The sequence below is a fragment of the Desmodus rotundus genome, chromosome 13 (genome assembly GCF_022682495.2).
Source record: "Desmodus rotundus isolate HL8 chromosome 13, HLdesRot8A.1, whole genome shotgun sequence".
NCBI lineage: Eukaryota > Metazoa > Chordata > Mammalia > Chiroptera > Phyllostomidae > Desmodus > Desmodus rotundus.
The window spans coordinates 27,184,195-27,200,623 of NC_071399.1; the positions used below are offsets into that span (position 1 = coordinate 27,184,195).

Sequence of the window (16,429 nt, forward strand, 5' to 3'; positions counted from 1 at the left end):
TGAAGTTTGGTGTCTGATTCATACCCCTATTCCCATCTTTAGTATTCTGGCTAGAGGAGTACTGAATCAAATGGAGTCCAATATTTGCTCTGTAGCCGAAGTACAAGGTGCCCTAGGAAAGTTCGATTGGGGAATGTGATGGGGACCTGAGTGACTGCCAAGTCTGCTGAGCTCAGCCCACCTGACTTGAATATGGTCTGAGAAACCAGAATTAAAGAAGCAGAGAGAAGCCTGACCCACTGGCTTTGCCACAGTGAGGCAGAAGGGAGAGATACTCTTCTTGATGCCACGGTGGGAGAGAGGGGGAGTCGGGGACGGAGAAGTTTATGTGAGGTTCACAGTTCAGTAGCTCACGCTCACTAAAGACTGAGTGCAAATCACAGAACTGTGGAATGGTTCCCTTCCCCGACCTCATTACCACATTACTGAAGGCCTACTTACGGCAATTCCTTCTGCTCAGTACGTTGTCTCTAACTATCAAGAGAAAAGTATAAGGATACTAAAAGGTAATAAACACGGTTTGGAGAGAGACAGAGCAAGCATCAGAACGAGACTCATATATAGCAGGGATTTGGAATTATCAGACCAGAAATGTAAAACAACTATGATTAATGTGCCAAGGACACTAATGAATACAGTAGACAGCATGAAAGAACAGATGGGCAATGTGAGCAGGCAAATGGAGATTCTAAGAAAGAATTTAAAAAGAAATGCGGGAGATCAAAAACGCTGTAACAGAAGTGAAGGATGCTTTTGATGGCCTCATTAGTAGACTGGACACATCTGAGAAGAGAATCTTTGAGCTTAAGAATGTGTCAATAGACACATGAAAAGATGCTCAACTTCACTAATCATCTGAGAAATGCAAATTAAAACCACATGAGTTATCACTTGACACCCGTCACAACGACTGTCATCAGTAAACCAACAAACAGGTACTGGCGAGGGCGTGGAGAAAAGGGAACCCTCATACACCATTGGTAGGAATGCAGACTGGTACAGCCACTGCGGAAAACAGTATGGTGGGCCCTCAAAAAATTAAAAATAGAGCTGGGTAAACATCCAAAGAAACCCAAAACGCTAATTTGAAAGAATACTAAATGCACTCCTATGTTTATTGCAGCATTATTTACAATAACCAAGCTATAGAAGCAACCCAGGTATCCATCAGTAGACAAGTGGATAAAAAAACGGTGATACATATCTACAGTGGAATATTACTCAGCCATGAAAAAGAATGGAATCTTACCATTTGGGACAGCATGGATGGGCCATGAGGGGATTATACTAAGTGAAATAACTTAGAGAAAGACAAATACCATATGGTTTCACTTATATGTGAAATCTAAAGAAAAAATAAGTGAATAAATCAAATCAAAATACACTCATAAATACAGAGAACAGACTGGTGGTTGCCTGAGGGGAAGGGGCTTGAGGTCAGGGTGAGAGGGGTGAAGAGATTAAGAAGTACAAATTGATAGTTACAAAATACTCAAGGGGATGTAAACTACAGTGTAGGCAACATAGTCAATGATATTGTAATAAAGTATGTACAGTGCCAGGTGCGTACTGGAAATATCGGGATGGGGGTACACTTGTAAAGTATACAATTGTCTAACCACAGTCCTGTACTCCTAAAACTAATACAACATAGTATTTAATATCAACTGTAATTGAAAATTTTTTTAAATTTAAAGAATATATCTGTGGAAATTCCAAAAGTGGAAAAACAAAAAGAAAAATGCTGGGTGTGAGGATTTGGAATGAAATGCCAGAGAACTGTGGGACAACTACAAAAGGTGTAGTTGTCCCACATACATATAATGAGAATATCAGGAAGTGGGAAAGAAAAATTTTGAAGCAACAATGACTGAGAATTTCCCCCAAGTTAATGTTAGATATCATACCACAGATCCATGAAACTCAGATCACTGAGCAGGATAAAAACTACAGGTGTAAAACAAAAAAAAACTACACCTAGGCAGATTATATACAAACTGCAAAAAAATCAAAGAAAAGAAAAAAATTTTGAAAGTAGCCAGAGGAGAAAAACATCTTACCTATAGAGTAACAAAGATGAGAATTACATTCAACTTTTCAGAAATCGTGCAAGCAAGAAAAGATTGTAATGAAATATTTAAAGTATCAAGAGAAAAAAAAAACTCAACAAACTCACCAGCCTAAAATTCTATACTCTACAAAATTATTTTTCAAAAGTAAAAAGGAGACATTGCCAGGATGGTGACATAGGTCATTTTAGGCTTTGCTCCGCCTCACAAGGAGAACAACTAACAGCTGTTCATGGCCAGGACATCGCTGGGACAATCCTAGAACTTCGGAGTGAGGCTGAAGGACCCCCCCACCCCGACCCCATACCACTGAGGCCAAGACAGACTGCATTAGAAGGGTGAGAGGAATGGCTGTCGGCTGTATTGCCCCTCCCCCAGGCCAGTGCAGCACCACACTGAGAGGTGTCCCCTATGCCTACAGTTCCGCCAATGAGAAGAGAGCTCAAGGTGATGTCCACGCCCCCAGCATTGTGGGTTGCTTCGTGGGAGCCCCTACTCTGGTTTTGCCCCATGGGGATCTCAGTGAGACAGAGAAGGCAGGGAGGGATTTTTAATAACCAACACTTGGCAGTCTGAGTTCTTGACTGCAGAGCCCAAATAGTGGTCCCGCCCAGTGGCTTTGCTCATCTGTGGAACCACGTCGACGTTTCAGTAGTCTGACCAGGGCTGTTGGCAGGGTGCGGGTCTGCCTAATTTGGTTTCCTACTCAAGGAGTTCTGCTGGCCCTGGAGCCTGGTCTGCCCACATCCAGGCAGAAGAGCTGAGTCATAGCCCCACGTACTACTGAATATAGTCTTCAGCCCACCCAACCAGGGAACCTTACCAGACAGCACACAGGAAGCTTCAGAACCCATCCAACAGCCTGATTATCGCAGCACTTGAACAGGGAGCGCAGCCCATGGCTTTTCCTGCCTGCCGAGCAAAACAGCTGGCTGTGTCTGACCGGGATATTCGGTGCACGCTACTACTACCTGATGCGGGGCCCCAAACAGTGAGCCATGTAGGCCCTGGTCTCATCCTGCTGCCTCCCCAGGTCAGGGAAGCTAATTCATAGCCCCACCTACTGCTGCGTGTATAGTACCCAGTGCCTCAGAACATATCCCTGTTATTAAGCAGAATGTGGCTGTAATGCAGTTTAAAGATGGGCAAGACTTGAACTGACCTTTTTCCTAAGAAGATATATGAAAGGCCAACAGGTAAGTGAAAAGCTGCTCAACATCACTGATCGTTAGGGAAATGTAAATCAATACCGCAATGAGATACTACTACCTTATACCCATTAGGATGGCTACTAGCAAAGCGCCAGAAAATGTGTTAGCAAGCATGTGGAGTAAAGGTTATTCCTGTGCACTGTTGGTGGGAATGTAAAATGGTGCAGCCACTGTGGAGAACAATTTGGTGCTTCCTCAAAAAAATTTTAAAAGAATTAGCATATGTTCTAGCAATTCCAGTTCTGGGTGTATCCCCAAAAGAATTGAAAGCAAAAACTCAGAAAGATCTGTATACCTATGTTTATAGCAGCATTAGTCACAGTAGCCAAAAAGTGGAAGCGACGCAAGTGTTCCTTAACGGATGAATGGGTGAACCTTCAGGACACTGTGCTAAGTGAAATGAGTCAGTCAGGTAATGTAGGATTCTGTTTATACAAGCTACCCAGAGAAGCCAAATGCACAGAAACAGAGTGGGGTAGTTATTGCCAGTGGTTGAGGGAGGAGGGAATAAGGAGTCGTTACTTAGTGGGTACAGCATTTCAGTTTGGGATGATGAACAATTCTGGAGATGGTTGGTAGTGGGTAGTGCTGGTTTCACAGCAAAGCGAATGTACTTATTGCCACAGAACTGTGCTGTTTAAAAATTAAAAATGATAAATTTTAAATGTTTTGCTACAATAAAAAAAGGAAATGCACACAAAAATGTGAACACTTGGGAGTGCCCTCTCCACTTCGTTTGCCTGCTGAACTTGAACTTCTCTTCATTGCCCAACTCCAATATCACATTCTTAGTGAGGATTTTGCAGGTCGGGTAATATCTCAGCTCAGATCGACACAGTGTTTCTTTTTAACTGTCATTTCCCACCCTGACACCCCTCACGCACAAAAGCCCCACCAATTTGTTTTTACAGTATTTTGAATGCCACATAACAGGCCCTTCAAGATAACTTAATTTTCGCATGTGTTGCTAGCTGAAACCCCACTTTAATGAGACTTGCCAAATGGTGAGTTTCATAGTCTGCTTAGTGGCTGGGTCGCTGTAACAGTATTCAACTATTGTAAATTTTAGGAAGCAGTTGTTTTTCATTTTTGTGGAATTTCAGTGAAATACAAGACTCCAGGGGATTTGTATGATTCCTTATCTAATTTTTTGTTTAAAAACAAAAGCACCTGTCATGAGTAAGGCAGAATATGGAAAATTCGTGATTTATAATTGCCCTTTAGAAAAAAAAGAGAGGTAGAGAAGTTACCCACGGCCGGCACTAGAGCTTTTGTTGTTATGGAAGTCCACTGCATCACGATGTAGTGGGCTTGGCCTACCCAGCGAATGATACACCTGATCACCGAGAGAACAGGTTGGTGTGGGGAACGTTCGAGGGATTTTTGTAGGTTGTAAGGTGTGCGACGGCTGGAATCTCAGTAGGCTACGAATCTTTGAAATGTACAAGATATTCATCTACAGCTCATTCTTTTCACAATCAAGACAGAGAGCCCTTTGGGTCTTCTCTGTTTTACTCCAGCAAAATCTTTTGTAAAATCACTCTGAAAATGCCTCAGTGGGTCAGGCTACGCGGGAAAGCCCTAGTTAAGGGACTGTTTTCTATAGAAATGAGTTAAGTTGATTTATAGAATCACTTTTATGAATATATTGTGCTAATTTATATCTGCTTTTACATATGATGGAAACAGCCTCCCTTATGGGGAGGCACTTGCATTTATGATATCTATAAAAACAAAGCCCCCCACAATGATGCCAGCAGCAATAATGTGACTTCAGGGATTTCGTGATCAGTTCCTATTCTCTGCCACTTCCTGTCTCAAATGGAACCGGCAAAAGTTCTAGGGACTGAGGAGATGGAGGAGGAAGGGCAGGAATAAAAGAGAAGGGAGTGCAAGGCGGTGGTGGGGAGTGCTAGCAGCAAAGGAAAAGGTCCTCACAGTATTATTTCTGATGTCACTTCTGTCCTGGAAGTCCCAGCCATCACACACCCATGTGTATTTAAGCCCAGAAGACAGCCATCACCAGATGGTGCCAACCTGCATCTCTGGCCACGACAGATTCTTACTCTCAAGAGTCTGAAAGGTCATTTCATTAACCTTCACAGTATCAAGAACACTTGTTTTGCAGGATTGAATATTTTCACTTACTGTCACAGAGCCTTACTGATCTGTACGTTGAACATTTCTCCAATTATGGCCCCAATGTTGTACCCAGCCTTTAGTATTCCAACGTCATAGGACATGCAGGCCTTTCTCACAACAGCCCTGTTTAAGAGAAATGTAATCCATGCCACATATGTAATTTAAAAGTTTTAGTAGGCACGTTATAAAAGTAAAAAGTAACAAGAAAAGTTTTATAATGTATTTTTTAATTTAACCCATTGTATTCAGAATATTATCATTTCAGTGTGTAATCAGTATAAAAATAATTGAACTATTTTCTGTCTTTTGAAATCTCCGTATTTTTTCACTTACTGCGCATCTGGATTTGGACTATGTACATTTTACGTTCTCAGTAGCCTTATGTGGCCAGCCTACTTGATATAACTTCCAATGGCCAAAGCTGGAAAAATTTGAGCAAAAATTAAATAATAATACTGTTTTATTATAACCCAAAGAAAAATTTAAAATCCATTGTCCATACTTAGAGCGGAGTTGCAATTAGTAAGGTGGGAGAAATGAGGGGAATAAAATCACCATTATTACATCACCGCAGCAATAATTGACACAGGTAGGAGTCACTGATCAATGCTAAAATGAGCGTTTTAAGAAAGGGGATATTTTCATGGTCATAAAATATCTCCCCAAAATCATTTTCAAAGAAAAATAGTAACTTCCCAGTATAGGAACTTGCTAGATACCACCTTACTAAGCGATCGAGGTTAATATGCCTGGCCGTAAACAATCTGAGGCGCTCGGAAGGTGCACCAGCTACGGCATCCTTCCCCCAAAATATATAACCTTAACCTAAATGTGAGAAGACATGAAACAAACCTAAATCGGGGACAGTCTACAGAATACCTGACCAGTCCGCTTCAGTGTCAGGGCCATGAAGGACAAGGAGAGGCTGAGGGACTGTCACTGACTGGGGGAGACGTGAGAACTCAAGGCACCGCGGGATCATGGGGAGGATCCTGGGACAGAAAAAAATATTAGCAAAAAAACTTGTAAAATCTGAATAAACTCAAGTTTAATTCCTCATTTCATAGTGTTGATTTCTTTGTTTTGAACTTTTACTGTAGTTATATAAGCTGTTACCATTGTGGAAACTGGGTGCTGGGCATGTGGGAACCTGTGTACTATCTTTGGACATCCAAAATTATCTCAAAAGTACCATATAGGTGTCTCAGAGTCCACTGGTATTTTCATGTATCTCACAAAGACTTACCAAATACCAGTGGAGAAAAAAGGCAATTTTTCTCAATCACCAAATAAACACTTTTGATGATTGTTAATTTTGTGGTTTGTTTAAAATATATTTTATTGGTGGTTATTTTGGCAGTTTTAACAAAAAGATTCAATAACCAAAGTTTAATAAACAGTGAAACCAGAGGTTAATTCAGAAAATTAAAACAGGAGCTAAGACAAATGCTCTTATTTTTATGGTGCTTTGTTTTCCAGCAGTGTATCAGAGCTTATTGACTTCCTTCTACACTCCCATTTTCTCCTTGTACTTCGTGCCCGTTACAATCTCAAGCATGGCTGATAGGGTGCCCCCCACTTTCGTGGTGGTTCGGAAAATAGTAGCTGTTAGATGCCAAAGCACTGTGCCTGGCAAACCATCCTAACCCATTGGTTGCTTTACCTGTGGTTTTGATATTCGAGGTTACCCTGGTTATTTGGTAGATGTAATTCAGTGCTACTCAGTGGACTGAACCTGTAATTATTTGTTGTGTTCTGTATGCTTGGCATTATGCTAGACCATGTGGATACCAAAAATCAGCATCAAACTCATGATCTCCACCAAAGAACATCCTCGCATTTGAAAGAAGGTGAATGTGAAGGCACTATAGTGGGTGGGAAGAGCAGAGGCTTTAGAGATTGGACATCTTATTCTCACCATTTCTTCCTTTAATTACTAGATCTCAACTTCAGTACTTATTTCGAGTCTGAGTCTGTTTCCTTATCTCAGTATAGGCGGCTACTATTGTCGTCTGACAAGATTGTCATGATCGTTAATACCTGGCACATAGGAGATGTTTAGTGAATGGTAGCTGCTGTTACCATGGTTTTTATTAAGGCTGCTAGGCCATTGGGGAGCACAGTGGTTTATTACACTAAAAAACTTGGTTCGCTGAATATTGCGGTAGGTGCTCAATTTTTGTGTTTTCTCCCTTTAGAGATGATGAAGAGAAAAAAAAGTCTCCATCAGAAGGCACTGACGAAAAGGCTAACGGAACACATCCGAAGACCATCAGCCGCATTGGGAGTACTACCAACCCATTCTTGGACATTCCCCACGACCCAAATGCTGCCGTGTACAAAAGTGGGTTCCTGGGTCGGAAGATTCACGCAGATATGGATGGAAAGAAAAGTAAGCATCATTTGTTGTCATTTATTTCATCTTTAGGCTCAAAATTTAAAGTGATTTTTTATGAAGTAAAGTCAAAGATGAGGGAAAGTTATGTTGATCTAGAAAAGAATTATTAAAGTTTGATTTAACCTCTAACCCTAAGGCAGAAATCCACCACCTGATCTTCTTGACGTACAGTTGCAGAACTTCAGAAATGGAAGTCTTCTTACAGATTATTCACTTCCAACTTTTTATTCACTTGTTACTGCTTTCGACAAACACTTCTGAGTATCTGCTAGTGCCAGGCATCAAAGAGTGTAGTAGCGAAGAGGGCGGATGAGGTTCCTGTCTTCATGCCAGGGGCCTCACTTACATTTTCTGGTCGGAAAGGGGAAAGTTGAACTTATAGCACACAGAATGATCATTGGAATAAAACCCAGGAGACAACGCAGGGCTCGAAAGAATGGAGAGATCCAAGCACACGCGGGAGAATCGGCCTTCGCGGAAGATGGGCAGCTGTGACGTAGGCGAACGTGGCATAGCTGGGAAATCGAAGGAGTCCCATCTGACGGCTCCGGGAAGTGTGCGATATGAACGTCTACTGCCAGACCTGGTGTTTGGGAGTCGCGAGAGCTGGAGCACACTTTGCAGCGTGAAACGGCAGTTTGGTGTCCTCAAACAGGCTAAGCTAAGCTGGTGTGCGTGCCAAAACCGGTGGGCTCGGCCTCTAGGGCCTCCCTGCCCGCCACAGACACCAGTGTGCCATGCTGGGACAAACATGCCGCCATTTCCATGTGTGACTGGACACTTGTCCTTCGTGTGCCAGCATATTCTGTTAGGTTACAGCCAGGGAAACGTAGTAGAGTGGCTTTGACACTGACTTATGATGCTGGGAAAGTTTCTTAGTATTTCCAAATTCTTCAGGATTGCCCCACCGTATTTCCAGTACATCTCCACACCAGCCTGCTAGGCTATTTAATTTTCTCTAACAGCATGGCTCAGGACCTGGTGACAATAGGTCCAACTAGCTTAGGAGAAAAGGGCAAGGACACACCTGAAGGAGAAGGGTTGTCACTAGGACACCCGAACCATTTCTGTCTCTGCATTACTTTGCATGTCAGCTTTATTCTCTGAAGCAGCACTCTCTCACATGGCCGGTGTGTGATTATGGCCAGCACTACAGAGCATGTGTTCAGTTTTGTCACCAGAAGGATTCTTTTTCATCCCGAACTTCTGGTTTTGTCTGATTCTGGGGCAGGACTCTGTTTTGTGTGGCTGAGGGGATGGGATACTTTGACTGACAGCACCCACGCGATTGTAATGCCAACAGGGGAATTTTCTCCGCAAGGAGTAATACACAGTTCTCAGAGAGAGAGAGAGTTCTTGGTAGACCAAGCAGCAGACATTCATTTCTTTGTTCCCAGCCTGCACACACACCCTTCCTCCATGCGCTGAGTTCAAGCAATGCTTGTACCAAATGCAGTACAATCTTTTCATTTATAACCGCAAACGCAAACATACTCACGTCTGTCCCACATGCTGTGTCTGGCTGTGGCTCCCATCCCCAGGCCTACAGTTTGCCGGTTGGTGTCCATCCTCCTCAGGTTGGGATGTAGCTTCACTCTGTGAGCTAAATGGAAAAATGCAGAAATAACTGACATACTTCATGCAAAGCACTAGAGGCAAAAAAGGAAAACAGAATAATGGTGGTTTAAAATACCAATTCAAGAAAAGGCAAAAAAGGAAGCAAAACAGCTATCATGGATTCAGACACTGTCACTACATCCTGCCAGACCAGGAGACTCATCAGTGAGCATCATTTCATTGACTCACTTCCCTAGAAATGGATTGACATCCTTGTTTAAGTTATTCCAGTGTGTCCCTGGATTTAGCCTATTTCTGAAATTTTTCTTTGTCCGTGTTTTCCTGGGCCACCACCAAGGGTCCCTTGAGAGAACTGCCCAGCTGGGAGCTCTGTTCCCTTGGCAGTGCACGGCATGTGAGTGTGGGTATGAAGCCTGGGAGTTTCTCAGCAGCTGAGCCATCAGAGACCTCCTGTACCAGATCAGAGCTTCTCCTGCTGGTCACACACCTTTAAACCTTTAGCTAACTCCTTTGAGAACGTATGGTTGATTAGGGCAGTTTTAAGTGTCACAGGGCTTTTGTCTTTTTAGCAACTGTAAGAGTTTTACCTGCCATTCATTGGACTTAACCTGCCCCTGCTTCTGTCTGTTTCTGCCTCAGAATACAGACATGGATGGAAAAACAGAGGGATCTAGTCATCGGGGGCTGATTGGGCCCCTGTCTCTGGGCTTCATTCCTGTCAGTTGCTTTATCATGGGGTGGGGCGGTGCTTTTTCCCCTCTGCCTTTGAGAGAAGGGTATTGGAAGCAATCTCGAAGTTTTAGCTGTCTTTAATTCTTCAGGCTCTTCCTGTGTATTCTCATTCCAATTTTCCATATTTTTTAATGTATAATCTTTATTATGTTTTTTCCATTACCATTTAGTCCCTTTATACCCCACTTCTCCAGCAATCACCACCCTGATTTCTGTGCCCATGAGTCCTTTTTCCTTTTTGCCCAATCCTTCCACCCCCTAAACCCCCCAGCTAGCTGTCATCTGTTCTCCATTAACTTCAGTGTGGACAGATAATGTACTTTTCCAGTGCAGAAAGTGAGTAATTTCTAGTGATAATTTACATACACTGGAACTCACCAAGTGTATAGTTTGAGTTTTGAGAAATAGGTACAGTTGTGTACCCACCTCACAATCAAGATACGTAATGTTTTCTTTACCTGGAAAAGTTTTATGTACTTTTGCAGTTAACTTTTGTCTCCCTTTCCTCCCAGCCCATGGCATGCAGTTATCTGTCCACGAGCACTATACTTTACCTTTCTAGAATTTTAGTAAATGGAATTCAGACTTTGACTTAGCAGTGTTCTTTGCAGATTCATCCATTTTGTCGTGTGCCGTGTGAATTCGTAGATTGTCTCTCTTATTGCTGAGTGGCACGTTCATTCCATAGTTTGGATACCCCCCACTTCACCGGCTGGACATTTGGGTGTTTTCCATGTTTGGCTCTTACAAGTACATCTGCTTTAGACATTCACACAGAAGTCTTTGCATGTATGTATGTTTTTAGAAGTTACCTAGGAGTAAGGGAGTGAGATTGCTGGTGTGTATGTTAAGTATATAGTTAACTTTATAAGAAACCTCCAAACTCTTTTCTAAACTGTCTGTACCATTTTGCATTCCTGCCAGATATGTATGTTTTGTCCTCTTGATAAAACGACCCCTTTGCCATGAGATGATCCTTGTGGTCACATTCTTTATTTCAAAGTCTACTTTGTCTAATGTTAATATAATGATTCTAGCTTTCTTTTTAGTTTTTGCATGATACATAAAAATTTTTTCTAAGTTCTCAATTTTTATCTGTGAAGTCTTCAAAATTTTTAGTATTATAATGATGGGTCTTGCTTTTTACTCAGCTGACAATCTGTCCTTTAATTGAATTGTTTAGGCAGTGTACGTTTGTGGTCATTACTGATGCTGTTGACTTCAGATCTACCATCTTGTTATTTGTTTTCTACTTAATTCATCTTTCAGTTTTTCCTCTCTCCTTGCCTTGTTTAGGATGGTGTGTGTTTCTGTGTTCACCATTGACGTATTAGCTGTGCCTCTTTTGTTTCATAATGTCCGTGATTGCTGTAGTGTGTACAATAAAACCTTTAATTTGTCACAGTCTATCCAAATTTTACTACTTCACATGTAGTTTGAGATCCTTATAACATGTTACTTACCTTTCTCTTTTCCTATCATGTATGCTATTGTCATACATTTTAATTATATATATGTTATAAAACTCATAGGACATTGTTACTACTTTTGCTTGAAACAGAAGTGTTTTTTACTTTGATACATACTGACCATTCCTGGGGTACTGGATTTCTTTTTGCAGTTCCAAAATTCTGTTTAGTATCATTTTTTGGTGGTTTTATTTTTTGCTCGAACAATTTCCTCTTATATGTCTTATAGTAAACTCCTGCTGGTAAGAACTGTTCTCATGTTTTATTGATTTTTAAACAATTTATATTGCATCTTAATGATAGAAATTTATGTTCAATTCTTTAGCAGTGTTTCCTTTTTCTCTCAGTAATTTTAAAACGTTGTTCCATTGTTCCCTGCCCTGCATGGTTTCAGACAGAAAGTCTGATGCCATTCTTTGTTCCTCTGTACCTAGTGTGTTTCCCCCTCTCTGGCTGCTTTCAAGATTTTTCTCTTTATCTTTGATTTTCATAATTTGATTTATTATGAGATACCTTAATGTGTTTTCTAATGTTTTCCTTATCTGCTGTTTGTTGTGCTTGCATTCATCGGTCTATACTTTTCACCAGCTTGGGGAATTTTTTAGCCATTATTTCTTTAACACCCATTCCTCTTTCTGAGACTCTGGTTTCCTCTGGTAGACCACTCGATATTCCACTAAGGTTCACTGAAGCATTGTTCAGTTTCTTTCTAACTCCTTTTTGTATTTTCAGTACTTTATTATAATAAATTTTTATTCCTGTGTCTTCAGGTCTATTGTAATGTTTTTCATTTCATATGTAGTATTTTTTACCTTTGAAACTGAATTGTGAATCTTTTATATTCTCTACTTCTCCCCTTCTCAAGTTTGTATTTTTCGTAATGTCCTTGAGCATTTTTATCACACTTATAATAGCTATTTTAAGGTCCTTCTCTTAGAATTCTTTTCCCTTTCATTTCTGGGATGTTACATTGATTTTTGTACTAGCTATAAGTCATACTTTCCTCTTTTTTTTTTTTTTGCACTCTTAATAATTGTTATTTGAATGTCAGATATTGTGACACTTTTCAGGGCTGGATTTAGTTATATTTCTCTAAAGGACATTGGATTTTACTCTACTGTGCAGATAAGTAACTTGTAGGTCAACGGAATCCTTTAGAGACTTGCCTTACTCTTTGTTACATGGTAGATTGAGAGCAGCCTTTATTCTGGCATTATTTAGCTCCATTACTAAAGTATTATTACTCTTCTTTAGACTCCGTCCAGTCCCTGGTATTATGGAGTCTTTCTACTCTGATAAGAACACAAACTATTGCTAGCTCTATGTGAGCCCTTGAAATTTGTCATTCCACTACTTTTGGTGGGTCCCCCCCACGCACTCGATAGTTTGCTTTTAGGTGAACTCAGATCAGTTCTGCAGCCAAGATATGGGGATTTCTCTGCAAGCCCCCGAGCTGTCTTTTTGTGTATGTTTCTCCTCTCTTTTGATCTCCTCTACAAATTCTAGCCACTTCAGCCTCACCAAACTCCCCCTTGAGCTCTTGAATTCAGCATGCCTTTCAGACTCTGTTGAGGAACTCTCTTCTCTACTGGGTCCTAGGCATTTCCTCCAGGCAGTAATCTAGGGGCTCATTTGTCCCTTTCTCTTCGGAGTCACATCCAAAATTGCCACTGTACAAGGTCTGAAAACATTTGTTTTATATATTGCCCTGTTTCCAGTTATGATAGGAGGGTAGTTTCTGTCGCAGTTAATCTTTTATGGGCATAAATAGAACTAAACTGGTTACTGATCCCTTTTGTTGAGAAATTTCTTTCTTGTTGCCTCAGACCTCAAGAGACCTAAATTTACTGAGCTATGAAATGAGGAAATATAAGGAGATGAGATGGTATATGGGGACTAAATGGTAATTTTAAAAAGGAAAGAAAAAAATTTTAAAAACAGAAAGTGATAAGGAAATCTAAGTCTTTGAGTACAAACTCTTTAGATATGTATTTGAAGAACCAGAAAGGGATACATTTTCTTCCCAGCTAACCTTCCCCATGTTCCCCCACCCCAGTTTTTTGGACTTTCAATCACGTACGGTTGAACTGGTTTATGTCAGTGTTACTTTGCTGCGGCTTCCTGGAAATCCGCCAGCGTGCCTGACCTGCTTCTGAAGGCATCTGCTTTCTCTTTTGAAAGGTAGTCACTATAAGCAAATTTGAAATATGCTTTATAATACTCATGTTTAATGTGCTCTGAAATTCAGCACTTTTTATTTGCAATACATTAAAAAATAAAACAACAGTGGAGCTTTCATGGAACATGGGCTTCGGCTAATGTTTGAGAAGTCTGTATAATGATACCTTTTGGGCGTATTGATGCTGCTAAGTCCATAGTCATTGACTTGGGTTTGTCATGTTCACTGTCAGTGGAGCTGTTTTGGCATTTGTCCACATAGGTAAGCGTGACCAGGTTCTCTGATGACAGATATTACTAAACGGTTTTAATAGGGGAAGATTTGTGTCATAGCTCTATGGAGAAATTAAAAACCTGATTAACGTGTGTCTAAATGACTGGTTGTCTGACTTAAGATTCAGTATCTCTCATTTTTTTAATTAGCTCTAAACTCAGCTTGTTAGATGGCATCTGCAATTGCTCGTATTAACATTTTAAAAACCTTAGAGGTTTTCTTTACTTCATTTTATTTACTTATTCATTTAGCATTTTGAAGATATGCCTGGCTAAGAATTTCTGCCTCCAGGAGACAAATCATGATTAAAAGCAAATGTCGTATCTCTCATAAAAGTATGTTTACTGAACCCATTAAAGCTGATACTAAGGGGGAGAGCTTTGAACAGTCAAATTTAGAAAACAAAATGTGTGTTCTGGATTTTCTCAAGCAGAATGAAAAACAAAATTCAATATAAGCTCTTGGTTGTATCAGTCTGGTGGAAGATACTTGGGGAAATTAAAGTGACGGGAAACAAAACACTAAGAAAGTAATGTTCTGACTGGGGATAGTGACAGTCACAGTTAAGTGACTGCCCAGTCAGTAGAGCTGTATTCTAGCACTGCGTGCACCACCCCATTTCATCTTCACCCTGTGAAACAGGTACCACCACCACCACCACCACCATCATCATCATCGTCGTCGTCGTCATCATCATCATCATCTTCCCCAGTTTATTGAGGAGGAAATTAGTCTTAAATGTCTTATCCAAAGCTGTAGTATAGCATAACAGGACTTCTGGTGAAACTAAAGTCTGATGATAGCAAATTAATTGTAGCATATTGTTAAAACCAGTGTCCATGAGGAAATAAATGCTTAGAAGACGCTTAATTCAGCACTTTTTGTGTGGTCAGGACAGTCCATCACTACGTAGCGTGTGTATTTAGATGACTGTGGGTCTCCAATTAGGGCCGGTGGGCATGAACAGTTCTTTGGCTTGGCCGCCGCAGTGCGTGTTGTGAATGGAATTGCACGAACCTAGTTAGGCATGTTCCTGTTGCCCACAGCTTCCACGGCTCCCTGGAGTGCCCCACCCGGCCCCCTTGCACAATCGCTGCTGCTGTTCTGGCTCCTGAGTCTTTTGTTGTTGTCTTTGTTTGTTGTGTTTTGTTTTTAAATTAAGCTCTTTAATTTTTTTAATTTTTAAATTATTTTATTTTATTTTATTCTTTAATTACTTTATTGTTGTTCAGTTACAGTTGTCTGCATTTTCTCCCCACCCCAGCCAAGCCCCCCTCCCTCCCTTGAGTCTTCTGAAATTGTGACTTGCCTCCCCCATTTAGACTGACAGAGCATGTGGGATGGAGACAGACAAATGGACAAGACCATACATAATGCCATATTTTTACTTTAGTGGTATCGCTAAATGAGCTGCTTGTCTAGTTTTTGTTACCATGGTTTATAAGCTGAGGTGCAAGTAATGGATTTTTTTTTCCTATGTGAAGTAAGCACTCCTCAAGTACCAAAGACTGCAAAGACTGTACAAAGACGTGTTAAACACAGCCTCCCTCTTCTGTGGAGCTTACATTTAGTTACTCTGTGCAGGGAGTAATCACCATCTAGAATTACCACAGCACATACACTGTTTGCTAAGGTACCACATAAAATGTTCAAAACGGAGCAGAAAAAGTGCCGTTGGGACCACGCTGACATTCTCCCCGATAACAAGACATCAGTAGGACAGTGGTGTTCCGTGTTTATGATAACTTGATATGTGACGTAGGAAGTAATTCAGACAATTAGGGACAACAGAAATGCTTCAGTAAGTGGTGCTGCAGCTATGTGCGGTATGGGGTGGGTGGAGTATTTGGGGGGTGCTTTGGGGAGGGGTGGTTCCCCACACCAGTCCAACCAGAAGAATTGGTTTCATGTAATCATAGATTACAGGTAAACATTTGGGAGGCAAAATCTAAAATTTTTAGAAGAAAATGTGGAACAATATCTTGGTTACCTTTAGATAGAGAAGGATTTCTCAAGATTTAGAAAAAACAAAATCAGAAAAAGAATGTATTGATACATATGATTACATTAAAAGTAAAGCCTACTATATATTAAAAGCCTCTTTAAAAAGTTAAAAATCAATCCAAATATTGGGAGAAGATACTTGTAGCATATTACTAATAAAGGATTAATATCCACAATATTAAAAATCTTATATTTGTTAGAAAAGACAATCCCATAGAAAAAAGGGCAATAATTTGCGCAATTCACAGAAAAAGAAATTGAGCTGATCAATAAATTTACGAAGATACATAAATTTATGTATCTCCATCTTACCAACAATCAAGGATAATCAAATAAAACATACAGCAAGATATCATATCCCAAATGTCACATTA

General features: G+C 40.6%; 1 protein-coding gene across 4 annotated transcripts in view; it reads left to right on the forward strand.

Annotated features, from left to right (window-relative positions):
• Positions 1 to 16,429, forward strand: part of PSD3 (pleckstrin and Sec7 domain containing 3) — a 535,098-nt gene that overhangs the window by 441,895 nt on the left and 76,774 nt on the right. For all 4 annotated transcript variants that reach the window (XM_053916638.1, XM_053916639.2, XM_053916641.2 and 1 more), the window contains one exon: positions 7,621 to 7,814. In XM_053916638.1, coding sequence (XP_053772613.1) covers positions 7,621 to 7,814 — 194 coding nt within the window. The remainder of the gene's footprint in view (positions 1 to 7,620; positions 7,815 to 16,429) is intronic.